This window comes from Molothrus ater, chromosome 18, assembly GCF_012460135.2.
Source record: "Molothrus ater isolate BHLD 08-10-18 breed brown headed cowbird chromosome 18, BPBGC_Mater_1.1, whole genome shotgun sequence".
NCBI lineage: Eukaryota > Metazoa > Chordata > Aves > Passeriformes > Icteridae > Molothrus > Molothrus ater.
This window is the reverse complement of record NC_050495.2, coordinates 6001709-6024084: the sequence shown is the minus strand read 5'-3', so window position 1 is coordinate 6024084 and position 22376 is coordinate 6001709. Positions and strand designations below refer to the sequence as shown.

General features: G+C 43.0%; 1 protein-coding gene across 1 annotated transcript in view; it reads left to right on the top strand.

Annotated features, from left to right (window-relative positions):
- Positions 1 to 22376, top strand: part of GALNT9 (polypeptide N-acetylgalactosaminyltransferase 9) — a 132508-nt gene that overhangs the window by 62620 nt on the left and 47512 nt on the right. The window contains exon 6 of the mRNA XM_036393115.2: positions 5710 to 5827. Within this exon, the coding sequence (XP_036249008.1) occupies positions 5710 to 5827 (118 nt within the window). The remainder of the gene's footprint in view (positions 1 to 5709; positions 5828 to 22376) is intronic.

The window sequence follows — 22376 nt, the reverse complement described above, 5'->3', positions numbered from 1 at the left end:
AAGCAGGGAAGTAATTACTTAGGAAATCAGTTTTCCTGGGTAACATGCCCTGCTCACCTCACATTGTTTTAAAAGTGCAGATGTTTTATACCTGTTTCACTCAACCCTGAGAAAGTTTATTGATAAAGGAAAATTAATCATCCAAAGCTTTCACTCCTGAAAGGTTTTGTGCACTTCATGACTCACAATTTATATGTGAAATCATTGTAGTAATTTTCCCATGGATTGCTCCAGTATTTCAGTATCTTCTGTTCTGGAGACAATGATCACATAACAGATAAGACTGAACTAAGAGGTTAAACCTCAGCAATAAAGGGCCTGATTTACCATGGATTTCCTTCAGATTTATGTTCAGGCTCTTGCTGGTGCCATGCTGGCACTGAGTTGGACTGACACAGGAGTGAACAAACTCAATCCAAAATCAAAAACTCAAATCCAAACTCAAGCACTGAGCAGGGTTAAAATCTGATGCACAAGAGTAGCTGGCTCCCAAGAGCAGTTCAGATTTCATTCTGAACCTGAATAAAGAAACCCTCCAGTTCACCAGTGCAGAAACTGCCCAGAGACAGATGAGACAAGCAGCAGAAGGAGAACACCCAACCCTGGCTGGCAAATATCAGGAGCACTGCCCCACTGCCACTGCCCAAGCACGGCTTCTGCAAATTAACAATTCCATGCCCTAAAATGCAGAGACATCCACCTGCAACAATGAACACTTCCTTCTTTGAAGGACGGGATTTAGGAGAGCAGAGCACCCCCTTTATGGCCACACTGCAGTGTGTGCTGAGGGGCCTCTGAAGCTCTAGCACCCAGGTGGATTTACTAAAGCATCTGGCTGTTGTGTTGTTCCTGCCTGTGGAAATATAATGTGATTTTGTGGCTTTTAAGTGATATGCCACTGTAATTTTGGTAGTGGAAAGAGTGACTGTGTGAGTGTTATTGATGAAAACAATAAGGAAGTCTGTCCTTAGGACTGAGATTTGGGAGTGGTCACAGTGGGAACTTACCAGCTGTGGAATATTTAAAGTGTATTTTCAAAAGGAAGGCAAAGTCAGGCTAGTGAGTAACTTTTTAAAAAATATCAGATGTGACTTGCTTTGGTACAGGTTCTGGTTTTGTAACCAGCTTTCCAAATCACATATTGCACCCATGATTCCCATTTCAGTCCACTTTACAAGACAGAAACTGTGCACTTTGATGGTGCTTGAATCCATGTGTCTGTCCAGTGCATTCAAAAGATTTCAGAGCTGCTCATCAGCATGAAAACTGCAAGTCCATTTAGTCCTTGCTACCACTGTCCCTCTTCAGGCTTTGTTTGACTCTGTTTCCAGCAAGCAGTGGGTTTGGTTTGTGCCTCTCTGTGTGTTTTGTGAAAAAATCTGGTAACAAATAACCCTGTGACCGGTTTTGTGGTTGGTGTAGTTGAATACTCTCTGCCAGATCTCCAGATGGATTAGAGATTTTCAGCATTAAAGAACATGTGTACCCTGATATCAGTGAGGATCACAGCCCTGGCATTTCTCATGTTTGCACTGTATGAATAAATATCATCAATGTGCAGAATTGGGTGAGGCATTTGGAAAAGCAGGGTCCAATTCCTGTTTTCTTCTGGGAATACAAAAAAGGTGTGCTTCTTTCCTAAGAATTTTTCTATTTTAAGCCTGACCCTCTAATTTCTTGAACACTGACATGATTCTACTCAGCCTTGCTGGCAAAGAGCAGCAACTGTCCCTCACACCAGTGGCTCACTCATGGGCAGTCATGTCAAGTGTGCACCATAAAATGTCACATCAGCTGTTGTGAGCTAAGTGACAAAGGGGACATGGCTTTGAAGTGCTAACAAAGGTAAAGAAATAGCAAGAACAAGGTGTCAGATTTTGTAAAGATTTCTGATGCACTTTAAAGTCGGTTCTTTCTTCCCCCCCACGTTAATACTCTGAACTTCAGAACAATTGATGTTCCCCAAGCTGGCTTCTGCAGGCAATCCATTTTCCATGTTTGACATTTGAGATAGAAGGTGTCTGTGAGGTGAAGATTTAAATGAGGATTGTTATTTTGACTCACTGTGTCCATCGCGTCATTTTCCATTCATGTTCCTGCGAGCACGCTGCCCAAAAATGTCCTTATCATCTGGCACCACACTGTGCAACAAAGGATCTGGTTCACAGGGCTTCTCATGAATTTGACTATGCATTGAAACGAGCTGGCTTTTTTAATGCATGCTGTATTTTTTTTTCCCTGGGTTTTGGAACAGCAAGGAAGGTTTCTGGTATTCTGAACTCTGGCTCTGACTTGTCTTCGCTCACCTGCTGTGATTATGATGGACTGCTCTGCATTTGATTTCTTGATCAGCAGCCACTAACATTAGAGTCATTAGTCAGCCTCACCCAGCCAAGCACTGCACAGCTTTCCATTTTATCTTCCTCCAGCAGCAGTGGTGCATTTCATTGTTGCATATGTTCTCACTTACTGCTTTAATATGCCATAGCTTGCTACCAGTAGGGATGTGCATGTACATGCACTGCATCAGCTGCTCCAGAGAGTGCCAGTGCCTTGCTCATGGACATAAATTAGAGTTTGATGTGCCCCCAGTGAAGTGTTTTGTGCTGCTGCTTCTATCTGAGACTGTGTGTGCCCATCTCATGTGCAAGTCAGGCCCCATGCTGGTCTGCAGTAACAATAATGATGAAGCCAGCCTGAGCCCTCACTGCTCTGGGAAGAAATCCACCTGAGCTCAGGAGGTAAAGTCTTTCATGATAAACCATGCTGCCATGTAATAATAAAACTGGGGAGTGATTATTGACTGCTCACAGCCATCTTTACAGTTTCTGGTTCACAGGAGCCTGTAACAAAGCAGTTTTGCTTTTATTTGTCCAGGTTCTGATGGGTGTCCTGCCTGTTCCAAAAAAATTTACTTCCACAGGGCATCAGAGAGTTATTCTGCATCCCTATTTGCTCTGCCTTTCTAGATGAGCATTAGCTTGTCATCTTGTCTTTTTTTTTCCTGTATCTCCTGAGCAGCAAATCTGTCCTTGAGTTGTGTTCTCGGGGCCTGGTGTGACTCTTTCTTGCAGAAAGACATGAGCTGTAAGAAAAATAGAAATATTTCTGCAGGTACCCTGCAGGTTTCCCCACTTACATGTCAGACCAAGGCTGAGGTGTTTCTTAAGAACCTGAATCAAAGAAACATCCTGCTGGGGGAGGTGGAACACTCAGAGATTGGATGTGTGATGTGTCATTTGAAACTCCTTGTCTCTCTCTCTATGCCTGTATATATACATTCATGCTTATATATTTATTTATGGTTCTATTTGTGTTTGAATTTATGTGTTTATTGTGAGTGTTTGTCAGTTTTCCTGGAAGTTGCAGTTGGCTGCTCAGGAAACTGTTTCAAATGTGACCTGATTGCATTGTGCACATATGTATATATAAATATATATAAAAATAAATATATGCTGGCCTTTAGGCAGGAGAGAAAGATGCATAAGGCAGAGGAAGACTGACTGTACCATGTGCAGTTTAGCCCCCATCCCTTTCTCCTTCACTGGCTCTTGGTGAAGCCCCCAGGCATCTCCCTTCAGTCAGGGAAGGAGGGGGATGCACCTGGCTGGAGAAATGGGTGTCAGCACTGCTGGAATTTTACCCACATTTTATTCCTGGGGGTCTCACTGACACAAACCAGTCCTGCAGCAAATGCCTTTCTTCCCTGGCCAATGTGCCCCATCCCATGGCAGGCACTGCCCTCTCTCACAGGGCCTCTCCTCCTGCTGCAAGGAGGGAGAGTTCAGCACCAGAAACCTCCTTGTGCTTCTTCCCTTTCCCAGGGCATTCCCAGAGAAATGTTTCTCTCATGCCTCCCCTGCTACAGCAATGCTGTCAGGTAATTCCCCCAACCTGACTATGCTGTATCTTTCTCCAGTGCAGAATCAATACAACTCTAGGCTGCATTTTAAGCTTTTAGCTGTAAAACCCATTTTGCTGTGTTTCCCACATTATCCTTTGAGTGCTCCTGTTGATTATAATTAATCCTTATAACATCCTCCATTGTGTCAAGGTATATTCCACAGATCAATTAAGTTTCACAACACCTTTGAGGTGTTGGTAAAAAATAGTACACTTCTAATTGCTGCTTTCTCCTTCTAGAAGTGCCTCTGTTTTACTAGAGAGTGCATGATTGAGGGAAAAGGTTGTTTTATATAAAGCAGGTTAATATCTTGTGCTCTGAAGCTGTGAAGTGCTGGGGGCACTCAGATTCTCATGTGCTGCCCCTTGGCAGTGAGCAGGGGGTAAGAGGTGCTAACACAGCTGCTTTTGCTCATGTGGCCATTTCCAGCTTTCTGCTGCACTGCACTAAAAGTGGTGGATGGACTGGAGTATTTCAGGTACTGGAAAAACCCAGTTCTAATGCCAAGTGAGGGCCTGGAGCTTAATTCCAGCACATTTTTTGAGAAGTGTTTGTGATATGCCAGTGTGACACTGTAGTCCAATATAAAATTATAAAAGCTGGATGTGGTTCTTTCTGTCATTGTTCTGCTGCTGTTGCTCACTCCTGAAAACATTTTTTTTCTCTGAAAAAGCTGTGAAAGCTTGTGAAGTCTATCTTTGAATATATATAATGAGAAGGAATAAACCCTAGAAGAGAGAGGGAGTTGCAAAGACTCAGTGGCATTCGTTTGTGAGTGATGATTATGTAGTTGCATCTAAAATGTATTTCCCATTCCTGTTCAATTAACAACTCAGGGTTTTAATGGACAGAGCCTACAGCTGCAGCAATCCATCCCCCAGAGAGAGAGACTCCAGCACCTGAGAGCAGTCTGCAAAGCCTGGCAGTGCCATTCCTCATCAGAAAGGGAGGAGACATCCTCATGGGAGCATCCTGCTGCTGTAAGGAGCTGCCTCCAGAGGATTTCTGTGGGGGAGACAGGGCTGGAAAAAGAATGAGTCTAAGCCCAAACTAGCATCTCAGTTTTGCAAAGCAGTGATGCCTTGATCCAGTGAAGCCTGTGTTTAGCTTTGAATATAAGAAAAGGAAAATGAAGAAAGTGGTGTGTGTTTCTCTCCCTCATCTCCTTCCCTCTTTTATCATGGGTAAAACTTTAAAAATATACCTGAAATATTCCCTCCAAGGCTTATTTCATTGCAAAGGTACTGAATTTCCTTACCTTGGTTGTGTCTTTCTTTCATTTTAGTTCCAAGACCAAATTTATTCCTTGTTAGCCTAAGATATGCTTTTCAGTGGTACAAGATGTGAAATCAAGATGTATATAGAATATGTCTCATCCTGGGTACAGGAGAGCTCTCAGCTTTTTTAGGCAAATCCTTTTCCAGGCTTGGCTCTGGGAAATATAATCAAGAAGATGCATTTCCTGAAATAACTTGAATTTATAAATGCAAAGATCCTGATGTATAAATATATGCATCAGCAGAGGATGGAAGTGCCCAGCCAGGAGTATCCAGGGCCCCATGTGGTTTTTTTAGAGCTTTGAGACCACTTCTAGCTAGAGACTGATTCAACAGAAAGTCTTCAGAAATTACAGCACACAGAGAATTTCTTGCATACATGAAGTGCCATGTGATTGATGCTAATAGGTAAATTTAGAATGTAAACTTGAAAACAAAGAACTGTTTAATCTATGTACATTTGTTATGAGCTGGGGTCTGTAAGAGCTAATCAATGGCTTAATTTTCTGCTTTGATCTCTCTGTGCAGGACACCAGCCATGATTGGATGCTCCTTTGTGGTGGACAGAGAGTATTTTGGTGAGATTGGCCTGCTGGACCCTGGCATGGAGGTCTATGGAGGAGAAAACATCGAGCTAGGCATGAGAGTGAGTAACACAGAGACTTTGTGCATGTGCAGAGGGCGCTGGGGAGCTCGTGGCCCAGCAGAGCTGCTGCCTGACTGATGGGCTGTAGTGCTGGAGGAGTTGGTGCTGCAGGACAATCTGGAAGTTACAGTGCCAGTTAATGAATGTTCCTGGCCTTTTGGCCCTCGAGAGAACTGATGACAGTCAGGAACATGCTTTATTGGTTCACCCTGTCAGTGTCTGAGCCCAGTGAGAAAGGTTTTCCCCTTTCCCAGTCTCTTTCCTGGTGCAAACAGCCACTCTAAGTCTCCAGGTGCTCTTGCCCTTAGCTGAGGTTGTACATTTGTGCTCTGACAGATGCAACACCTACAGAAAACTAAGGCCAGGCAGGTAGAAATCACTTGTAATGTTCATCATACACACATTATGAATGCTGGGATATTTTACAACTCTAAGGATCCTCCTTGTAGAATAAGAATACAGGGTGCAGGTATTCAATCCTGTTGGACAGGTCAGTGTGAAGTGTGAACAGATGACTTTGGAATAACAGTGGACCTAAAGGAGGTTTGATACCTGTGATCCTTTGCCCTTGGTTTCAAGGTGGTTCTTGCCAGCAAGTCCTCCTGAAGCCCAAGGAACATGGCTTTGCTTAGCATTTGAAAATTAGGCCACTTAATGTTGCATGAACAGAGTTTCCTCATTATAAAGCTGACTGTTTAATTATTTTCCCTTTACTCTTTATCCCCTGCTTCCCAGTAACATGTCCCTGGTGCATGTAATGTGCTCGTTAAAGCATATATTCTGCTCTTGGTGAAACATTGAACATAAAATTAGTCCATTCTTTATCTGGCTCTTCTTTTTTCTAAAATGGCTACAAACTCCTTCACACCACTGGACTGAGGAGGAAGGTCACTGCAGCAAGAGTTTATTTTCACATGTGGGTGTGTATTTGTTATTCCAGCATTGCAAGAGGGATGGGTTTGTAATGGGACTGTGTGAATACACTGCTTATACTTTAAGGTTCAGAATTCACATAGGGGACAGAAAAACTGCTACCACAAATCATCCAATTTTCCTTAAGAGGGTCAGGCTATTACCAGGATTGTGTGAGCTTTCCTTTATCATTGTGCAGGGCTTTGAGCTGTTTGAAGCTTTTTCCACATGGCTGCTCCCAGAATAGATTGAACACTCTGGCAAAACCCTGGCGTGGTTGATGAATAAGGCTCCTAAGAAATCTGAAAGCTGTCGCTCTTCCTTAGCCCAGGAGAACTTGCTGAGTACGATTAGAGCTCCTGGTAAACAGAGGCAAAGGTTTTAATAGGATTATGAAATGGCACTTGCTTGAAGAGACAAGGATTTGAGGTGAGTGAGGATGGGTTTTCAGGGATAGGGAACCTCTTAAAGCCTGCAGAAAGCTTGGATCTAGGAAACAGCTCTTTTTCTTTGGGTGTTTTTTTTTTTTTTTTTGGTTGGGGGCCTTTTTTTGCCCTATAAGAAAAGCTATCCTTGCTGTTTGGAAAGGTTTTATGAAAATACAAGAGTTTGAGTTTGTTGTGAAATAAGCTGTGTGTCCATAGCACAGGTCTGTTACTCTGTGTTTCCAGCCTGGCAAGTAATATACAGTGTCTGCCTCCTAATTTGCAAATCCTATGTGTGATCCCCTCCTGTGAGTCTTTCAGAGCTGTCAGAAACTAACAGTGTGAAAATGCACAGGAACCTTCTCCCTTCTCTCTAGGCTATTTTTAAAACCACTGTGAATTTACCTAGTTGGGCTTTTTTTAACTCCAAAACCTTCAAGTAAATTGCAAAAAAATCACTTATTTCCTAAGGCCTGGTGCAGTGACCCATGCAGGGATATTTGGTGCCTCCTCCCCACCTGCACAGTGGGGTGCTGTTGACCATGTGTGAAGCAATGAAAGATAGAAAAAGGAAGGAATACATGAATGAATAAGTAAAGAACAAAAATTAATATAATAATAAGTAATAAGATGTAGGGAAGGTGGTGGCCCATGCTTGGCTGAAAACAGTCCCTATTTAAAATAGCTGTGACAATAATCCTTTTCTACTTTTTTGAAAACTATTATCATGCAACTGCTAAGAGAAAAGGGATTAGGCTTGGAGTGTCTGAAATAGATTACATTGCATCTAGTGAACCCTTGTTTAAATTGTGTTAATAAAATGAAATCGGGAAACTCAGTGAAACTAATGAGCTGATTTGGGAGGATACTGTTTGATAACCCAGCTAATTCCCATGAAATCTATTGTTTTTTAAAAAATCATGACCTTGGATTCTCCACTGTTGGCTTTTCCCTTTTCTCAATTCCATAGATGGAAATATTTAAATAATTAACCAAAGACATTTTCTGTATTGAGTATGAATAAGCAGTGCAGCAAAAGACTGGGGTTGCCTGCTGTGCCTATTGAGAGTATTTAGGGGTCTGCAGGTCTTTTTAAAACTCCTATTATTTTTTGAGCAAATAATGGTGGTTAGAATGGTTAGAGGTGCAACATTCTCCTGATGGGGTGACTTCACACTGAAGCCAATGCCTGTTTGCCAAGAGAGGGAGATTCTGGTTTGGTTGAGAAAAAGCACCAGCTGTTCTGGGAAATAAAAGGGAAATGGACACATTTGCAGGCTTGTGAAGTAAGGAAATGGATGGACACTTACATAATGTCACCTTGCACTGTATTTTTTAAAGGTGGCAGTTTCACCACAAGATGGATAAATTGGGGGAATTCTGTTAGGACAAACGGTGCCATTCTCTCACTGATCTCCAACCAGCTACTGAAGCTGATGGGAGTTATTATTAGCACCTAAACACAGGAAATTACAGCATCCAGTCTTGGCTGACTCCTCTGTGGATGAGCTGCCCTTCATGAGCACAGGCTGAAGAAGACACTCTAAATTCAGGGGAGACCATCTTTGCTGCTCCTGAACATGAAATGGTCTCTCTGAGTACAGAGAGATGTCCCAACAGGAAGAGAAATTCAAGCAGTGCTTGAATGTGGAGGCAGACAGGGGTCCCTTTAAGTAAGGGTCCCAAATTATGACCCTGTAAGAAGCTGCATGCTTTGCAAGCATCATGTGAGTTCCATTCCTAGTGGGAGCTACAGACACACTTAATTATTTAGAAAGGGATCACATAAACATTAAAAGCCTAGTTTATGATTTAACCTAATACAAGCAGTTTATGATGCATCTTTTTATAGTGAGTCATTAATCATTGCACTAAGGATCCCTCTCTTCCTCTGGTGCTCCAGTGATAAGGTGAATGAGTTGCTGTTCTTTCTACTTTGTGCCCATCAGCTGTAATGGTGGGTGGAAAGAGATCAAGCATTTATTTTAAAGGATACTGCAGCAGAAATTAAGTTCTGCTTCCACCATTAAGAATCCAAACAAATTACATTTTAAAAAATCTGTTGCCGCGTTGATAACTGCAAGTAAAACTCCTTTTCTTTTATGGCCAGCATCAGGCTGCTTTATTCCCAGTAGCACTGAGTCACATCAGCAGGTGTGTCCCAGGTACCTCTGGCCAGTTTTGTGGCACTGTCAGTGCAATATCTCGGGAGCACAGAGCTCCTCAGGACTGAAAGGAGCTGATCCCAGCCAGGATCCAGCTCAGACCCTGAGTGCTCTCTGCTGCTCTGATTTAGTTGGTGATGGAGGCCAGGCTGAAACCATGGGTTGTGCCAACAGAAATGCAGTCCCACTTCTGCCTTACACAAGTACTGTAAAAAAATCCTGATGTAGATGCACCAAAATCTCTTGATGAGGAAATGAAACTCGTTACCTAATGGACCTCCATACACAAGCACATCATTATACTTTCCCAACTTCTGTTATATGCTCTGCCTTTACTTTCTTTAAAAATAGATGAACTACATTTTTTTCTGAGCAGAAATGCTAATGGTAGATTGTTGAGTAGTGAATTTTTGACCTCATTTTATTACCTTTAGCTAAAGAGATTTAGATTCCTTTGAGCAGTCAGTGTTTTAAATGCAGATTCCAGACTGGTATGCTGTAATAAAAATGTCACAAGGTTTATGTATAGCAAACTTTAATTCTGAATTCTGGACAATGCTTTTTGCTCTGTGTGATTCATGAGGCCAGGTTCCTAGTCTTAGAGCTAAATAGAAACTCAGCTCTGGTGAGTTACTCAAAATTCCAGCATTTTTTCACATGTGCTGTGGTAAAATACAAGTCAAAATTGCACAAAAAATAGAGGTTAATCAAAGTGTCGTATTATGGTGAATCTGAAAATACTTCATTTTTATTTGGACCTTTCCCAAGCTATAATTTTTTGTATCAATTAATTCAGTTTTGACTTAAAAGTCTTAAAGCCTTTTAGTTCAAAGACATTTAATCACTTGAACTATGTTAACAAAACCCCACAGTTGCTGACATCTGAAAAAGTGGTGTGCTCTGTCCTTAGACATGCCTATTCACACTGGAGTGCAATAAATCAGCATTTTCAGCATGAAGTTAAATGCTATTAAAATGTTTCTGAGCAGTTCTACACTGCCTAAGCAAAATCCTGGTAAGTGATGTAATCTGCTGTTATTGGAAGTTGCCCCAGTGCTTAGGCTGCAAAGATCTCAGTGATAAATCTCACCCTCCCAGGTCTCACCCTCCAGATAAAGTGCGTGAGTAAAGGTGTCCCCTTTTACCATCTCCAGTTTAATTTAGCAGTTTTCTAGGCATTTCCTGAGGTAAAGGAACGCTAAGCTTGTGGAGCCAAGCATGAAGAAGTCAAAGGATTGAAGTCGTGGTGCCTGCATTCCATGAATTCCCAGCTCCCTCCCCTCTTCAGAGCAGGACCTGGAGCTGCTGGTTCTGTGCTGGTGTGCAGAAGTGATGAGCCAGGCCCTCAGCACATCCAAGGTTCAGCATCTCCTGATTCCGCTGGAGCTGCACAGGTTCAGGCAGGATGGGATCAGGCTTGGCATTTGTGCCCAGCAGTCACACATTCTGTCTGGAAATGGAGACAGACTTTGTGGCAAGGCAAGGAGCTCCTGCAGGTGTTAAACTCCAGCTCTGGAGTGTCCAAAACCACCCAGAGTCACCAAAACCACCCAGAGTCACCACTGGTGGCTGCCCCTGTGCAGTGGCCAGCTCCATGGGCTGCAGAGGGCAATATCTGTGCTCACAGCTGGGAGGGAGCTGTCAGCACTGCCAGGGACTCTGATCCCAGCTCTGAGGTCAGATTCCCACCCCAAAACAGATCCAGGGAGAAGGTGGGAAAGCAGATGAGGACAGGATGATTCCAGTGATAAGCAGCCCTGGGGACAGGGTTCAAATGTCTGACCTCAGCCACATTTCAAAGCACAGGGTTTCCTCTGTAAAGGGTCTTCCCCACATGAAAGAGCAGGATGTGTAAACAGTGTAAAGCAGAGCTAAACAGCTAAAATGTGGCCCTGGGCCTCTTCTGATGGGGTTAGGAGTACTTGGGTTTTTCTCTGACCAGATTATTAATATAGTCTTAATTGTACTTCTAATGGGATGTATGATCCTGGTTTTGGGGACAGAACCCAAATCCTTCCCTATCTGCAATTTCTTTTAACCATATTGCCCTCTTTTATTTTCTTCATTATTTTTCATTTTACTAAAATAAGGATAACTTTAACCTTGAGTGGGCAACAATGGTTTCATCAGAACACAGCACAGTGGTGCTGCAGCAGGAAATTGCCAGCACAGTACAGGACTGGAGCTTGTGAGTACCCTTAAAAACCCTCTCTAAAGTGGGAGCACTGGAAATGGCTCAGAAAAGAGCATCTGGCCATTTGGCTCCTGTATCACATCATGCTCCATCGAGTGTAACATTTTGTGTTACTAACTCTTTCATGTACCAGGACATTATCAAAGCACAGGGCTGGAAATTTCAGAAAGAGATCAACAGCAAAAGAACTGAGAGGGAAAAAAAAAAAAAGCTTCCTTAGTCTTTGCCACTTTCTTCTCAGCCCCTTTCCTGCAGGTTTGATCTCAATCTCACATGTGTTCCTCTTCAGAGGCAAGTGTGAACTGGATGAGAGAGGGAGGGGGAAAATGAAGAGGAGAGTGTTAATTGAGATTGAAATAGGTTTCACTTGTCTAATGATGAGTCTGAACCAAACACTAGAGATGAGCTACAGCTGTTCAGAAACTTTCTGATACAACATATTTTGTGTTGCAAAATAACAGCTCATCCAGAACTCCAAATGGCCTGTAGAACTCTAAATTTTGATGCTGATTACTGAAAGCTTGGCTTGGGATGTTTTGCACCCAGAGGTGCCCAACTGTCAGTCTTTAGCCTGGTCCCAGCACACCTGGCAAAAGATTTCTTTGAGTTTTTCTGGAACCATTTTGAATCTCTCTCAGAAATCTTAAAAAAAAAAAAAAAAAAAAAACAACAGTTCTGTGGAAAGCATCCTTTTTCCACACAAAAAGAAGGGAAGATGTGAAAGTGATCCAGAACACCAGCTGTTCCCAGAGAGAGGGGATGCCCCTTTCCTAATTGACTTTTTGAGTAGCTCCCCAGCTGGTTCTTGTTTTTTGGGGGATGAGAGGTTTAATCAGGCATCTCTAGGAAATATAAAGAGCTCTCAAGATGGGATGAGTCCTTTCAGCCCAGATTTCTGCAGTTGGGGCAAAGATTTGGCTTGAAGCAATGTCCTGTGTGCTCATCCCCAGCCCAGCAGCCTGGGTAAGTTCTGGATGTGTGGGTCACAGCCCAGACTGCTCCCCTTGGCAGTGACCAGGGCCAGTGATCTCACTGGGGAAATGCTTTTCAGCCTTAGGGCTGAGCTCCTCCAGGCTGAGTGCAGGTCTGGAGGTGGGGTTGTAGGTATTTAAATGCACAGCTGAGGGGCTCCCCTTGCAGGAGTGCTCAGGTCACCATTATTTATGGTGTTAACACCATTATTTATGGTGTTAAATGTGTAAGTCATCACCACTGGAAAGGGGAAGGGTTTTTGTCTTGGGAGCATGAGGGTAACAGAGCTGATCTTTGAGAGCTGTGGGCTTGGAGGGTTAAGAGCTGTGGGGCCTAGGTTTGCTTGGCTCTGTTTTATTTCTGCCTGGAAGGCTTTGCAAGGTGGTTGACATTTTCTTGCTGTACCTTTTTTGGTCTGCTAAAGAAATCTCTAACTGACTAATAATTATCCTTGCACTAGTGTCACCTGAATAAGGCAGAGCATGTTGAGCTGACCTGTGTGACAGGTACCTCTGAGCAGAGGAGCGGGGAAGGATTAATTCATGTAGCTGTGTTGTTGGATAAAGGTCCACTCCTCGGTGCCAAATTTATCATTATCTGCATTGTGTGTAACACACGGAAAAAAGGCAGCTTAACACTGTGCTGGTAAGAGCATTTTGTGCAGAAGGCAGCAGCAGATTAGCCAGCAGTGAGAGGTGAGTTGGTGCTTCTCCTCCAAAGAGCTCCCAGAGGAGTGGGACCTGGCACCTCCTCTTAGAGGAGCCAGAACAGGGAACCAGATCCTGGCCAAGCACAGACAGATAAAAAAGAATCATTAAAACTCTTACAGCCACAACATTTCAAGATGCTCATAAATTTTGTTTTCTACACAGGAAAAATAGGGAAACGCGTTGGCTGAAATATTTTATTAGCATGTTTATTGTAACCCAGCTCTGTGTGTAGTTTCACTGCTTGCATGCTGCAGCCAGTCTAGATTCACATAGATAAATTCCCTCTGCATCCTCATATGTCATTGTTTCTCTTCCAGAATATCAGATTAGATTTCATGGCAGTGTTAGACATATATTTAATGTGCACAAAAGCATTGGTCAAAATGCCAATTGCTTTCCATTGGTAGCTTTCTTTCAACATAATGGAAAGGTGTTAGCTATTTAAAAGAGAGGGAAAACAAACACAAAATGACGTAACTGTCATTTCTATTTGTACTCTAGGCTTAGAAAAAGCAGATCTCACTGAAAAATCATATTTAATATGACATACAGAATTTATAGCATGAGAAATGCAGCCAAGGAGAACCCAGAGAAGCAACAAAATCCATTTGCAAAATCTGTTTTGGGTGCAACTGCATATCACATAGCCAAGTGTTTTGACTGTGATAAAATAATTTATTCACGTGTTTTAGTAAAACTGTAGCTGAATATTTCTACCTAAAATGCCACAGATTTCCTCTGTGTCTCTGAGAGAATGTAATTTGCACAAATATCTTCCTATCAGAAGAAAAGCAACTGATTCAATAACCTCAGAGCAAGTCCTGTCTGTAATTCCTGGCATGCTCTGAAGAAGCAGGTAAATGAGTTTGGTTTCATTTAACCAAGAGGAAACTGAGGCAGAAGGCTCCAAAGATGTCCCCCATGGGATGTCTGAGAGCATCTGATGGCAGAGCCAGGCTGAATCTATTTAAAACAAACTTTATTGTATTTCTCTACTAATTGGTCTGAATTCAAAGCCCGAAATGATTACTGGAGGCTACAGCACCTGCATACATTATGAGAAGTGCACTTGAAATTCCTGTGTTCCTTTAGGGCCTGATTGAGTGAAGAAAGGACAAGGGTGATGGACTTCAGAAGGAATGAGTGAGTCCTAAGTTCTGGGTCTGAGCAGGAGTGCAAAGCACATTCAAAGCCTGAGTAAGAGTGCAAAACACACTCAAAAATCCTCTTGAGATCTGTTTTTCCCATTCCTGTTTCCAGCTGGTGTAGCCACATTGTGCTGGCAGGTTCCTGGTGGCTTGCACAGTTTCTCATATATCTTCTTTGGCCAGGTGGGCACCACTGCCCCTGGTCCCCCAGGGAGGAGAGGTGGTGTCATTTTCTGTCTCTGCCTCCCCTCCACTTGCCAAGAACAGCCCTTGGGGCCAGTCTGGCAGCTGAGGAAGCGTGAAATATCCTGCCTGTGCACACACACATCATATTCCTGCTTCACTCCCTTCCCTCACCCTTCCTGTCTCTCATCAAGAAATCCAGTGGCTCCCAAGCCCTTGTACTGCAGGAATGTGCAGTCTCAAGCTGTGATGCCTTGGAATGGCTGCCTAGAACAGAGGCTAGACAGAGTTAGAAGGATAAAGTGGGTATTTATCAAAGGTCTTCAATAGATACACTCTGAGCAGCCAAAAGCCTTGCAGAGGCTGCCCCCAGGATGGACAATGGTCAAGATTTTCAGACATAAGTGTGGTCTATTTGCGTATCAGGCAATAATCCTCCAATTACAGCTTCAGGTAATGAAGTCATATTCTCCCATTTTGCTCCTTCCCCAATTCACTTTTGTCCATACTTTTCAGGGCCTGAGGCTTTGAGGTGTCCTCGGATCACAGAGGGATTGTTTTGCCTAACTAAAATGTGAAGACAATTACCTGCACTTTCCATGGAGTTTAGAGCTAGGCACTGATGCAGTATAGGATCTGAAAAATACGAAATCGAAAATCTTAAGGCATCAGCTGCCCTGGTGCACGTGCTGGGCTGGCTGGTGGGTGTGTGAGCACTGAGCTGTGAGTGGTGCTGTGTTCCTGCCCTCTGTCTGTGGCTCAGCCTGTCCTGCTGCTGGCCCAAGCTCTGCTGCCCTGACATCGCTCTTGTAGCCGAGAGGCGCCGATCTGCCAGACCCCCCGAGCCTCTGAGACGTGCTGACAGTTCAGCTCCAGTTAGCTGCAGTTCAAGGTCAAATAGGACTTTAAAATATGAATAAATGTCAGGGTTTGCTGGCACATCGATCTCAGTCTTTTTGATTAGTGCCAGATCGCATGAATAAATTAGCCTTGACAGGTGCGATAAATTGTATAGACTACTGATCTCAAACAGCAAATGTTGGAGAAGGACGTGGGAGGCCTGGAGGGGAAAATACCCTCTGCAGATGCTTGCATTAAATGAGGTGAGCTTTGATACAGTGCTCAGGGGGTGATCTTCAGGCAGGAGGAGGCCTTTTGTTCATTTGAGATTCTGTGCCAAGCCAGGGCACGTCTCCGGCTGTGGTATTGATTTCCTTTGTCAGAAGGAGTTTGGGTTGCTGTGCCTTGTGAAGCGAGAGGGCTCTGGAGCCTGACCCACCCACTGCCCTCCCCACCCTTCCAGGGTGGTAAAAATGACCTGGGCTCAGCCCTTCTGGGTCCCAAACAGCAAGCAGGTCTCTAACTACAGTAAAACAGAAGTAGAAGGCATTGGAAGTGTCTGTTGGTATGCTGAACACTGTCAAGCCACAACTGAATTCTGCATGTCCGATCTTGGCTTTGCAGGGTCTTTTTACTTGGAAACCAATGCTGATATTTAGAGAAATTCACATGACAGAGTACATGCTTTCTTTCTCTACGATTTCCTATAAAACGTAACTGGGCTCCTTCATTTCCCTCTTACGCATAACTTTTAGCAATGCCAATCACTAGTTAATTTTTTTTTTAATAAGAGTGTTTTCTCTTTTGTTGATTGTTAAATGAGCATGTGAAAAGAATTTGACGGATAGGGTGGGATTTTTTTGCTCCTATTTCATATATCTCCACCTAAGGACTTTCAGTTTTCTTAAATCTACAATCAAATATTGCAATGCTCTCCAACATCAGACACATCACAAACCCAGACTTTGTCACAGACATTTCAACTTGTTCTTTTACTGATATCCTTTAATTAAGCATGCCCTCTTTCTGCAGCACCATGCACACATTCTGTCTCCCCATCTTGATAACTCATCTGTGTGTTTGTGTAAATAAGTCTGTGTATGCATATTTATATGTAAGTAGAGATCATGGACTAGTGCTCATTTTGGGCCATTCTTCCTCACAAGGGCTTCTGTGAAATACTTGGATTTATGCTGAGACACTGAGCTTCATAGTACAGTTAATCTGAAATGCACAATTCCAAATGCAGAAGGATTTTTCTCTCCAAAAGCAGAAAGGTATGGATGTGTTATATTTTGTAGCAAGGGAATTAAAGAGAGAAACTTTGGGTTTGCCTCAATTGATTTTACAAAATGAAAGCAGAACAGAGTCTAAATTAAGTGGATTTTAAATTTTCATTGTGAATGTTCTGCATAGCTCCATTGTCCTAACTATAAATATACAGCCACCAGTTTTGTACATAAATTGTCCTTTTAATACACATAATCAATAACATATGTATAACCTAAAAGAGACTATTACAAATCTGTTGTTTATGTGCCAAAATGTTTGGGTGCTGTGATGAACTGACACATCTTCAATACATGTGTAGTGTTAGAATGGAAGGAGTTTCTAAAAGGGATTTTTGCTTGTATAGAAATGCCTTTTTTAATATAAAAATAAGGTGATTATCTTGATTACAAAATCTTCACCAGATGGGTGATATCCTGCATACACAGGGCTAAGGTGTTAAGGACAGAAAATGGGGTGTATGAGAGAAAGGAGGGTCAGCTGTGGTGCTGAGTGGGAAGAAGCAAATTGCCTAGCAAGAAGGATTTTGAGAATCATAGAGGAGCTCTGGGAAGATTAGCCAATGCAGGCAGGTGTCTCCAAGCCTCAAAATGTGTGCTTTTCTGATTACTGGTATTAGAGGAAAAAAAAAATAAATGTTTACAAAGCGATGGGGAGGAGAATGAAAATTATATTTTGAGGGCCAGGGAAGTATTGTGCCAGACTTAGGAACTGCAGAAAAAAATGCTGTTGAAGTAAACAGATAAGAGAGAAGCATTAGTATTGCTAGAACTGGGGCTTCTTGAACACATGCCAAATGAAATGTGGAGGGATTTGCTCATAAGAGTCGAACGATCTTCAGTCAAAAAGGCTGCAGAGATTATTAAGGATGTTTTTTGCATTCCTACAAATGTGCTTCCCTGTTTCCACTCATAATATCTGTTATTTTCTGATCAGGGGGCAGGGCAGCAGAGTGGGACACGGCTCTGATTCTGTGTCAAACCAAGCTTTGCCAGGAACCTCCTGAGAGGAGATGTGGGGTTTTGGTAAAGTCGGTTTGGAAACTATCTCTGGTAGTACCAGCTGCTTGAAATGAGCCTGGCCTATCCCTGCAGGGGATGGAGCTGTGGAAAATGGATCATGGAGCCAAGCCCTCAGTGCTCTGCAGTGAGCACCCTCAGTGTTAAGCCAGACCTGGTATAAAATGAATCAGTTCATTAACTTTCCTCCTTTACCTTGCCTCCTCCTTCCCATCTCCTCCCTGGGCCATTTTTTAACTTGAGGGCCAATGTGTTTTGCTTCTGGGGTTATGCTGATGTGTTCCCTGGGCTGCAGCAGAAGTGGGGAGGGATTTTGGAAAGCTGCATTCAGAGCCAGGCTGGTGTCAGGGTGTGCCCTGGAGCATTGTAGGTGCTTTCATTTGAACAGGTTACTCGTGGCTGTCTCCAGCTGGAAGCACAGCAAAAATAATTGCTGAGGGAAATGTGGTTCATTTTTCTCTTTCCCCATTAATCCCTATTCAGTATCTCTTCAGGAAGTTGCAGTGATGTGTCAGTGTGCTATAACTTACTTTCTTTCTCTTTCCATTCCCTCTGCCTGTTTGAATTAGGCACAGCCCTGTTGTCCATCTTACTGGAGCAACACTTCCTGTCATGTCAGATGTCAAAGGCAGTTTCTACATGAAAATATAGCAAATTCTCACACTTATTAAGATGGCTTTTTAGATCTTTACACAAAGTTTTGTCATTCTGCATACCTTGTGGGGCACTGGCTTTTTTTCCTAGAGTCTAGGTGTGGAGGGCTGACTGTCAGCCACATCCCTATTTATCCCTAGGTGCTTTCACAACAGTCTCTGGGCTAAACACAGATCTGCTGTCAGTTCTGCCTGGCAGAACCAAAGCAGGGCTAAGGAAGGTGCAGATATAACCAGGCTGGTTGTGTGACAGGCACCAGCTTGGCCACCATGAAAATGAGATGCAGAGGGAGGTACATGTTTGACTTTGCTCAGTTCTCAGCCCTGGCAGGCAGGTGTGCTATGCAAGCAGCACTCATTAAATCCTCTCTAAGGCAGTCTTGGAGGTTTGGGTATCTTTTGTATTTTGCACATGGAACTGGCAACAGAGGAAGTGTTTTGTGGGGATGGTGGGGATGAGGCACTGAAGTGTGTGAGACAAATGCCCAGGACCAAACCATCCTGAGCTGTCCAAGGGCTGTGCTGAACATTCATACCCTTTTCCCACCTTGGTTCAGCTTTTTTCCCAGTCTTAAATCCTTTCTTTCTGGCAAGTCTTTAGACTTTTTCTCCACCTTCTGTCTCCTGCTCTTGCCAATGTATCTCATTCTATTTCATCACTCTCCTCTCCCTCCCTCCGCCTCTCCTGGCTCAGCTCCACCAGACCTTAATGTTCCACATTCTCCTCTAGCTGTGCCAGTGACTTATGAGCTCAGTGCTGCTGTGGACACCAGAACTCTTAAGCACCTTAGCAACTCCCAGGAAAGCTCATAAATGTCTTTCACAATGGATGTTCAAAGTAAGAGGAGCATTAGAGGTTTGAGGAGTTTCTTGCCTAATAGGAGAAGCCTAACTAGATGAGAAGGGGAGAATCTATTACTTGGGGTAGAAAAATATAGCTGCCTTTTTAATTGCAAGAACAACTAACCAGGTGTCCTGTCTGTGACATGAAGTGAGAATGTAAAGGAAATGTTTTAATTTGAACAGAAATTAATGCAGAGGAAAAGCAGAAGAGGCTTATGTTTTGTAGGGAAATTGGCCTTTGTTGATCACAGAGCTTTCTTTTGACATCCCCTCTGACTGTAGAAAGATAGTGGGATAAAGAAAGACTTGTAGAGCTGTTATGCTTGTTATGTTTGAAAGTAAAATTGGAAATAGTGACCTCAGGAAATGAGCACAGAGGTGAATGTAAATAGAATCTGATTAATGACTCGAAGGAGGGCTGGACTCAGATGCACAGGGAGAAGTCTCTGACACCCTCAAGGTCTCAAGAATGAATCCTGTTCTGAGGTTTGTCTGCTGTATCCCTTATACCTCTGTTATCTCTTGCCTGACTGTCTCTTCTGCTCCTTTGGTCTCTCTTTCTCTGTGTGGCTGCTTGTTTTTTAATGCTGCCTTCTTTCTTTTCATCCACTCGTTCCCCTCAGGTAGTTGGACAAAGTAGCTCAGAATTATCTCATGCTAATGAGAATCCAGTGCTGCCTCTCTCCCACTTGATGGAAACAGACCTTGAGGCCCCACACTGCACAAGGAGCAGATTGCATAATATGGACACAGTTTTAGTACAAAAACAATCATGGGGCGTAGAAGTGGAACAGAAAACAAATTTTAAATCCTTACAGTGCCTTGTATCATTAAATCCTGGAAATGTGGGCTGGGGGAATCCGTCTTCATAGCCAGGGCAACCAAATTGTTTTAGGTATGGTTTTAATGCTAATAACTGCTTAATATCATAGACAGGTTGTTTAGGTTGATTAATTTGGATGTTTCAGCTTATGTGCATGAGTATTCCCAAACTAGTCAGGGGTTTTGCCAATAACTTGGCTGTGGTGGCATCAAGCTGTGGCTGACACTAACTGTGCCAGCTTATGAATTTTGATCCAGTCAGTCTTTTCTCTCACTTTGAACCAAAACATCAGAGTACCTATTTATTATTTTTTAAGCAATCATCTGTGGATTTCTATTGGTTTGCATCAGTGAAATGTTACTGGAGGGAGTTCCTGTGGATGTTCAATGCCACATGATTAGAACACCCTGTCAAAGAGATGTGCACAGGCAGCTGCCTGCATTCAGGGCTGTGTTTTCACTGAATGGTCATAGTGGAGGTTAAATGAGTGGCCCCATGCACACACTGCACTACTGCTGACATTCAAATGGCCAAATCCAATCTAAATTGGATATGATTGGTGCCATCAGTCTGAGCCACACTGTCTAGTGTCTGCAGTTATGCTTTTGTTTCATGTGTATTTAGGAGGTGACTCCTCTGGGTGTCTGCCTTAATGGGCTTTGGCTCCTGGAGAATGTAAGCTTTGTGTTTCAGAGGAACTTAACTCTCTATCAACTTGACTGCCCAACAATAGGAGCACTCTGTCACTGGTGTTTCTTAGTGATTGACAGTCAGGAAGGCACTCTAGAGTGACAACTTAACACTTTTCTGCATATCCTTTTGCTAGGTTGAAGTGACATGCATGTGTTGGCTCCAGACAGTCATTTATAAGACTCTGTCTACATCTCAGACTAGTGCCAGATGAAGCATTAGATGTCATCAGCTGTGACAGTGTGGTACCCACATTTCCAGCCCAAATCCTGGCTGGAATGTGGTGTACCTTCTGCTCTATGTAGGCATCAAGAACCAAGGAAACTGATAAATCATTGTTTGGGTTCATTTTCAGAGTACTGTCTAGGCATTTCCATTAATATTAATAGGAATTTAGCAGATAAATCTCCTTGAATAACTTTTAGAAAATTTACCCTTAATGTGCCTTACATTTCAATAAGCTGAGCTGTGTTTTGAAATTCCATTTGAGAAGGGTAAAGTGATAGATATAATAACAAGGGATATGCAGAAAACAGTGGGATGCATATTTCTGTGTGACACTAAAGACTCACAGTACTTTTAAATCAGAGCATCCTGGAATACTATTAATGAAATGCCCTTTAACCTCAAGGGGTAATTTTTACTAAGTGATCCACAGGGGATTTGGCTGTTAAATTTCCATTAACAATAATGGGATTCACAGTATTACAAAGCAAGTTCCCCACCAGCCATGCTGAAATTCTACCCCCTGCAGCAATTAATCATGCCTGTTGGGCTCGTTAATGGAAATATGAAGCAAATTATCTGGCTAATCATGATCTGTGATCAATTGGCTCTCCTGCAATAATTGATTGCCAAAGAGTCAAAGCCAACTCTCAGCTTTTGCAGCCAACAGGACACAGGGATGTGCCTGTCCCAGGTGGAGATGCCAAGGCAGCTGCAGCCCATGAAGAGACAAACCAAGGCTTGCAAGCAGATGTTCCTCCTTGGAATTTCCTGTCTTCCATCTCCAGCAGTCCTGCAGGGGCTTCCTTCTTTGCCCTGGGTGTAGCAGTGTCCTTTTTATCCTTTTTTTTTCATGCTTGGTCAAATCTAAGCCACTTAGTGGATTGGTTTTGGGGCCTTTTTCCTCCCTGGCATTCTGTGAAGGCTTCACATTCTGCCAGAATTTACCTTTAGCTGGGCTGCAGACTCAACTCTGGAGGGTATTTTTTGATACACATGATGGTATTATGGTTAAGCTAACTGGCAAACATGCAAATCCGGGAGTACCATGCAAAATCAATAGCATTTCTTCAGGCAGCAGCACACTAATTTATAGCCACACTGCATGACTCTGTCGTTTTCCTAATGAATTCTCCAGTGTGCAGGGGTGCACTAAACAACAAAGATAAATACTGGTGTGCAGAGGAGCATAACACAGATTTATAGCCATAACAGCACACAGAGTACAGATGTTTTGCAAGCAACCAAGATTGCTTTATGAGCTTTTGCAAGCAGGGGTATCTGTATTGTAACTAAGGACTGGTTTTCAATGGAACTTGAAATAATTAAAGCAACAGGAATCTTCTTAAAGTACATTTTGGCACCATCTCAGCAGCAGTGTCTTCTGCATGCCCCACTGTGTGGCTCAGCTCTTACTGAGAGCTGTCTGATGGCAGAGGTTGGGTGCTAAAAAGGGA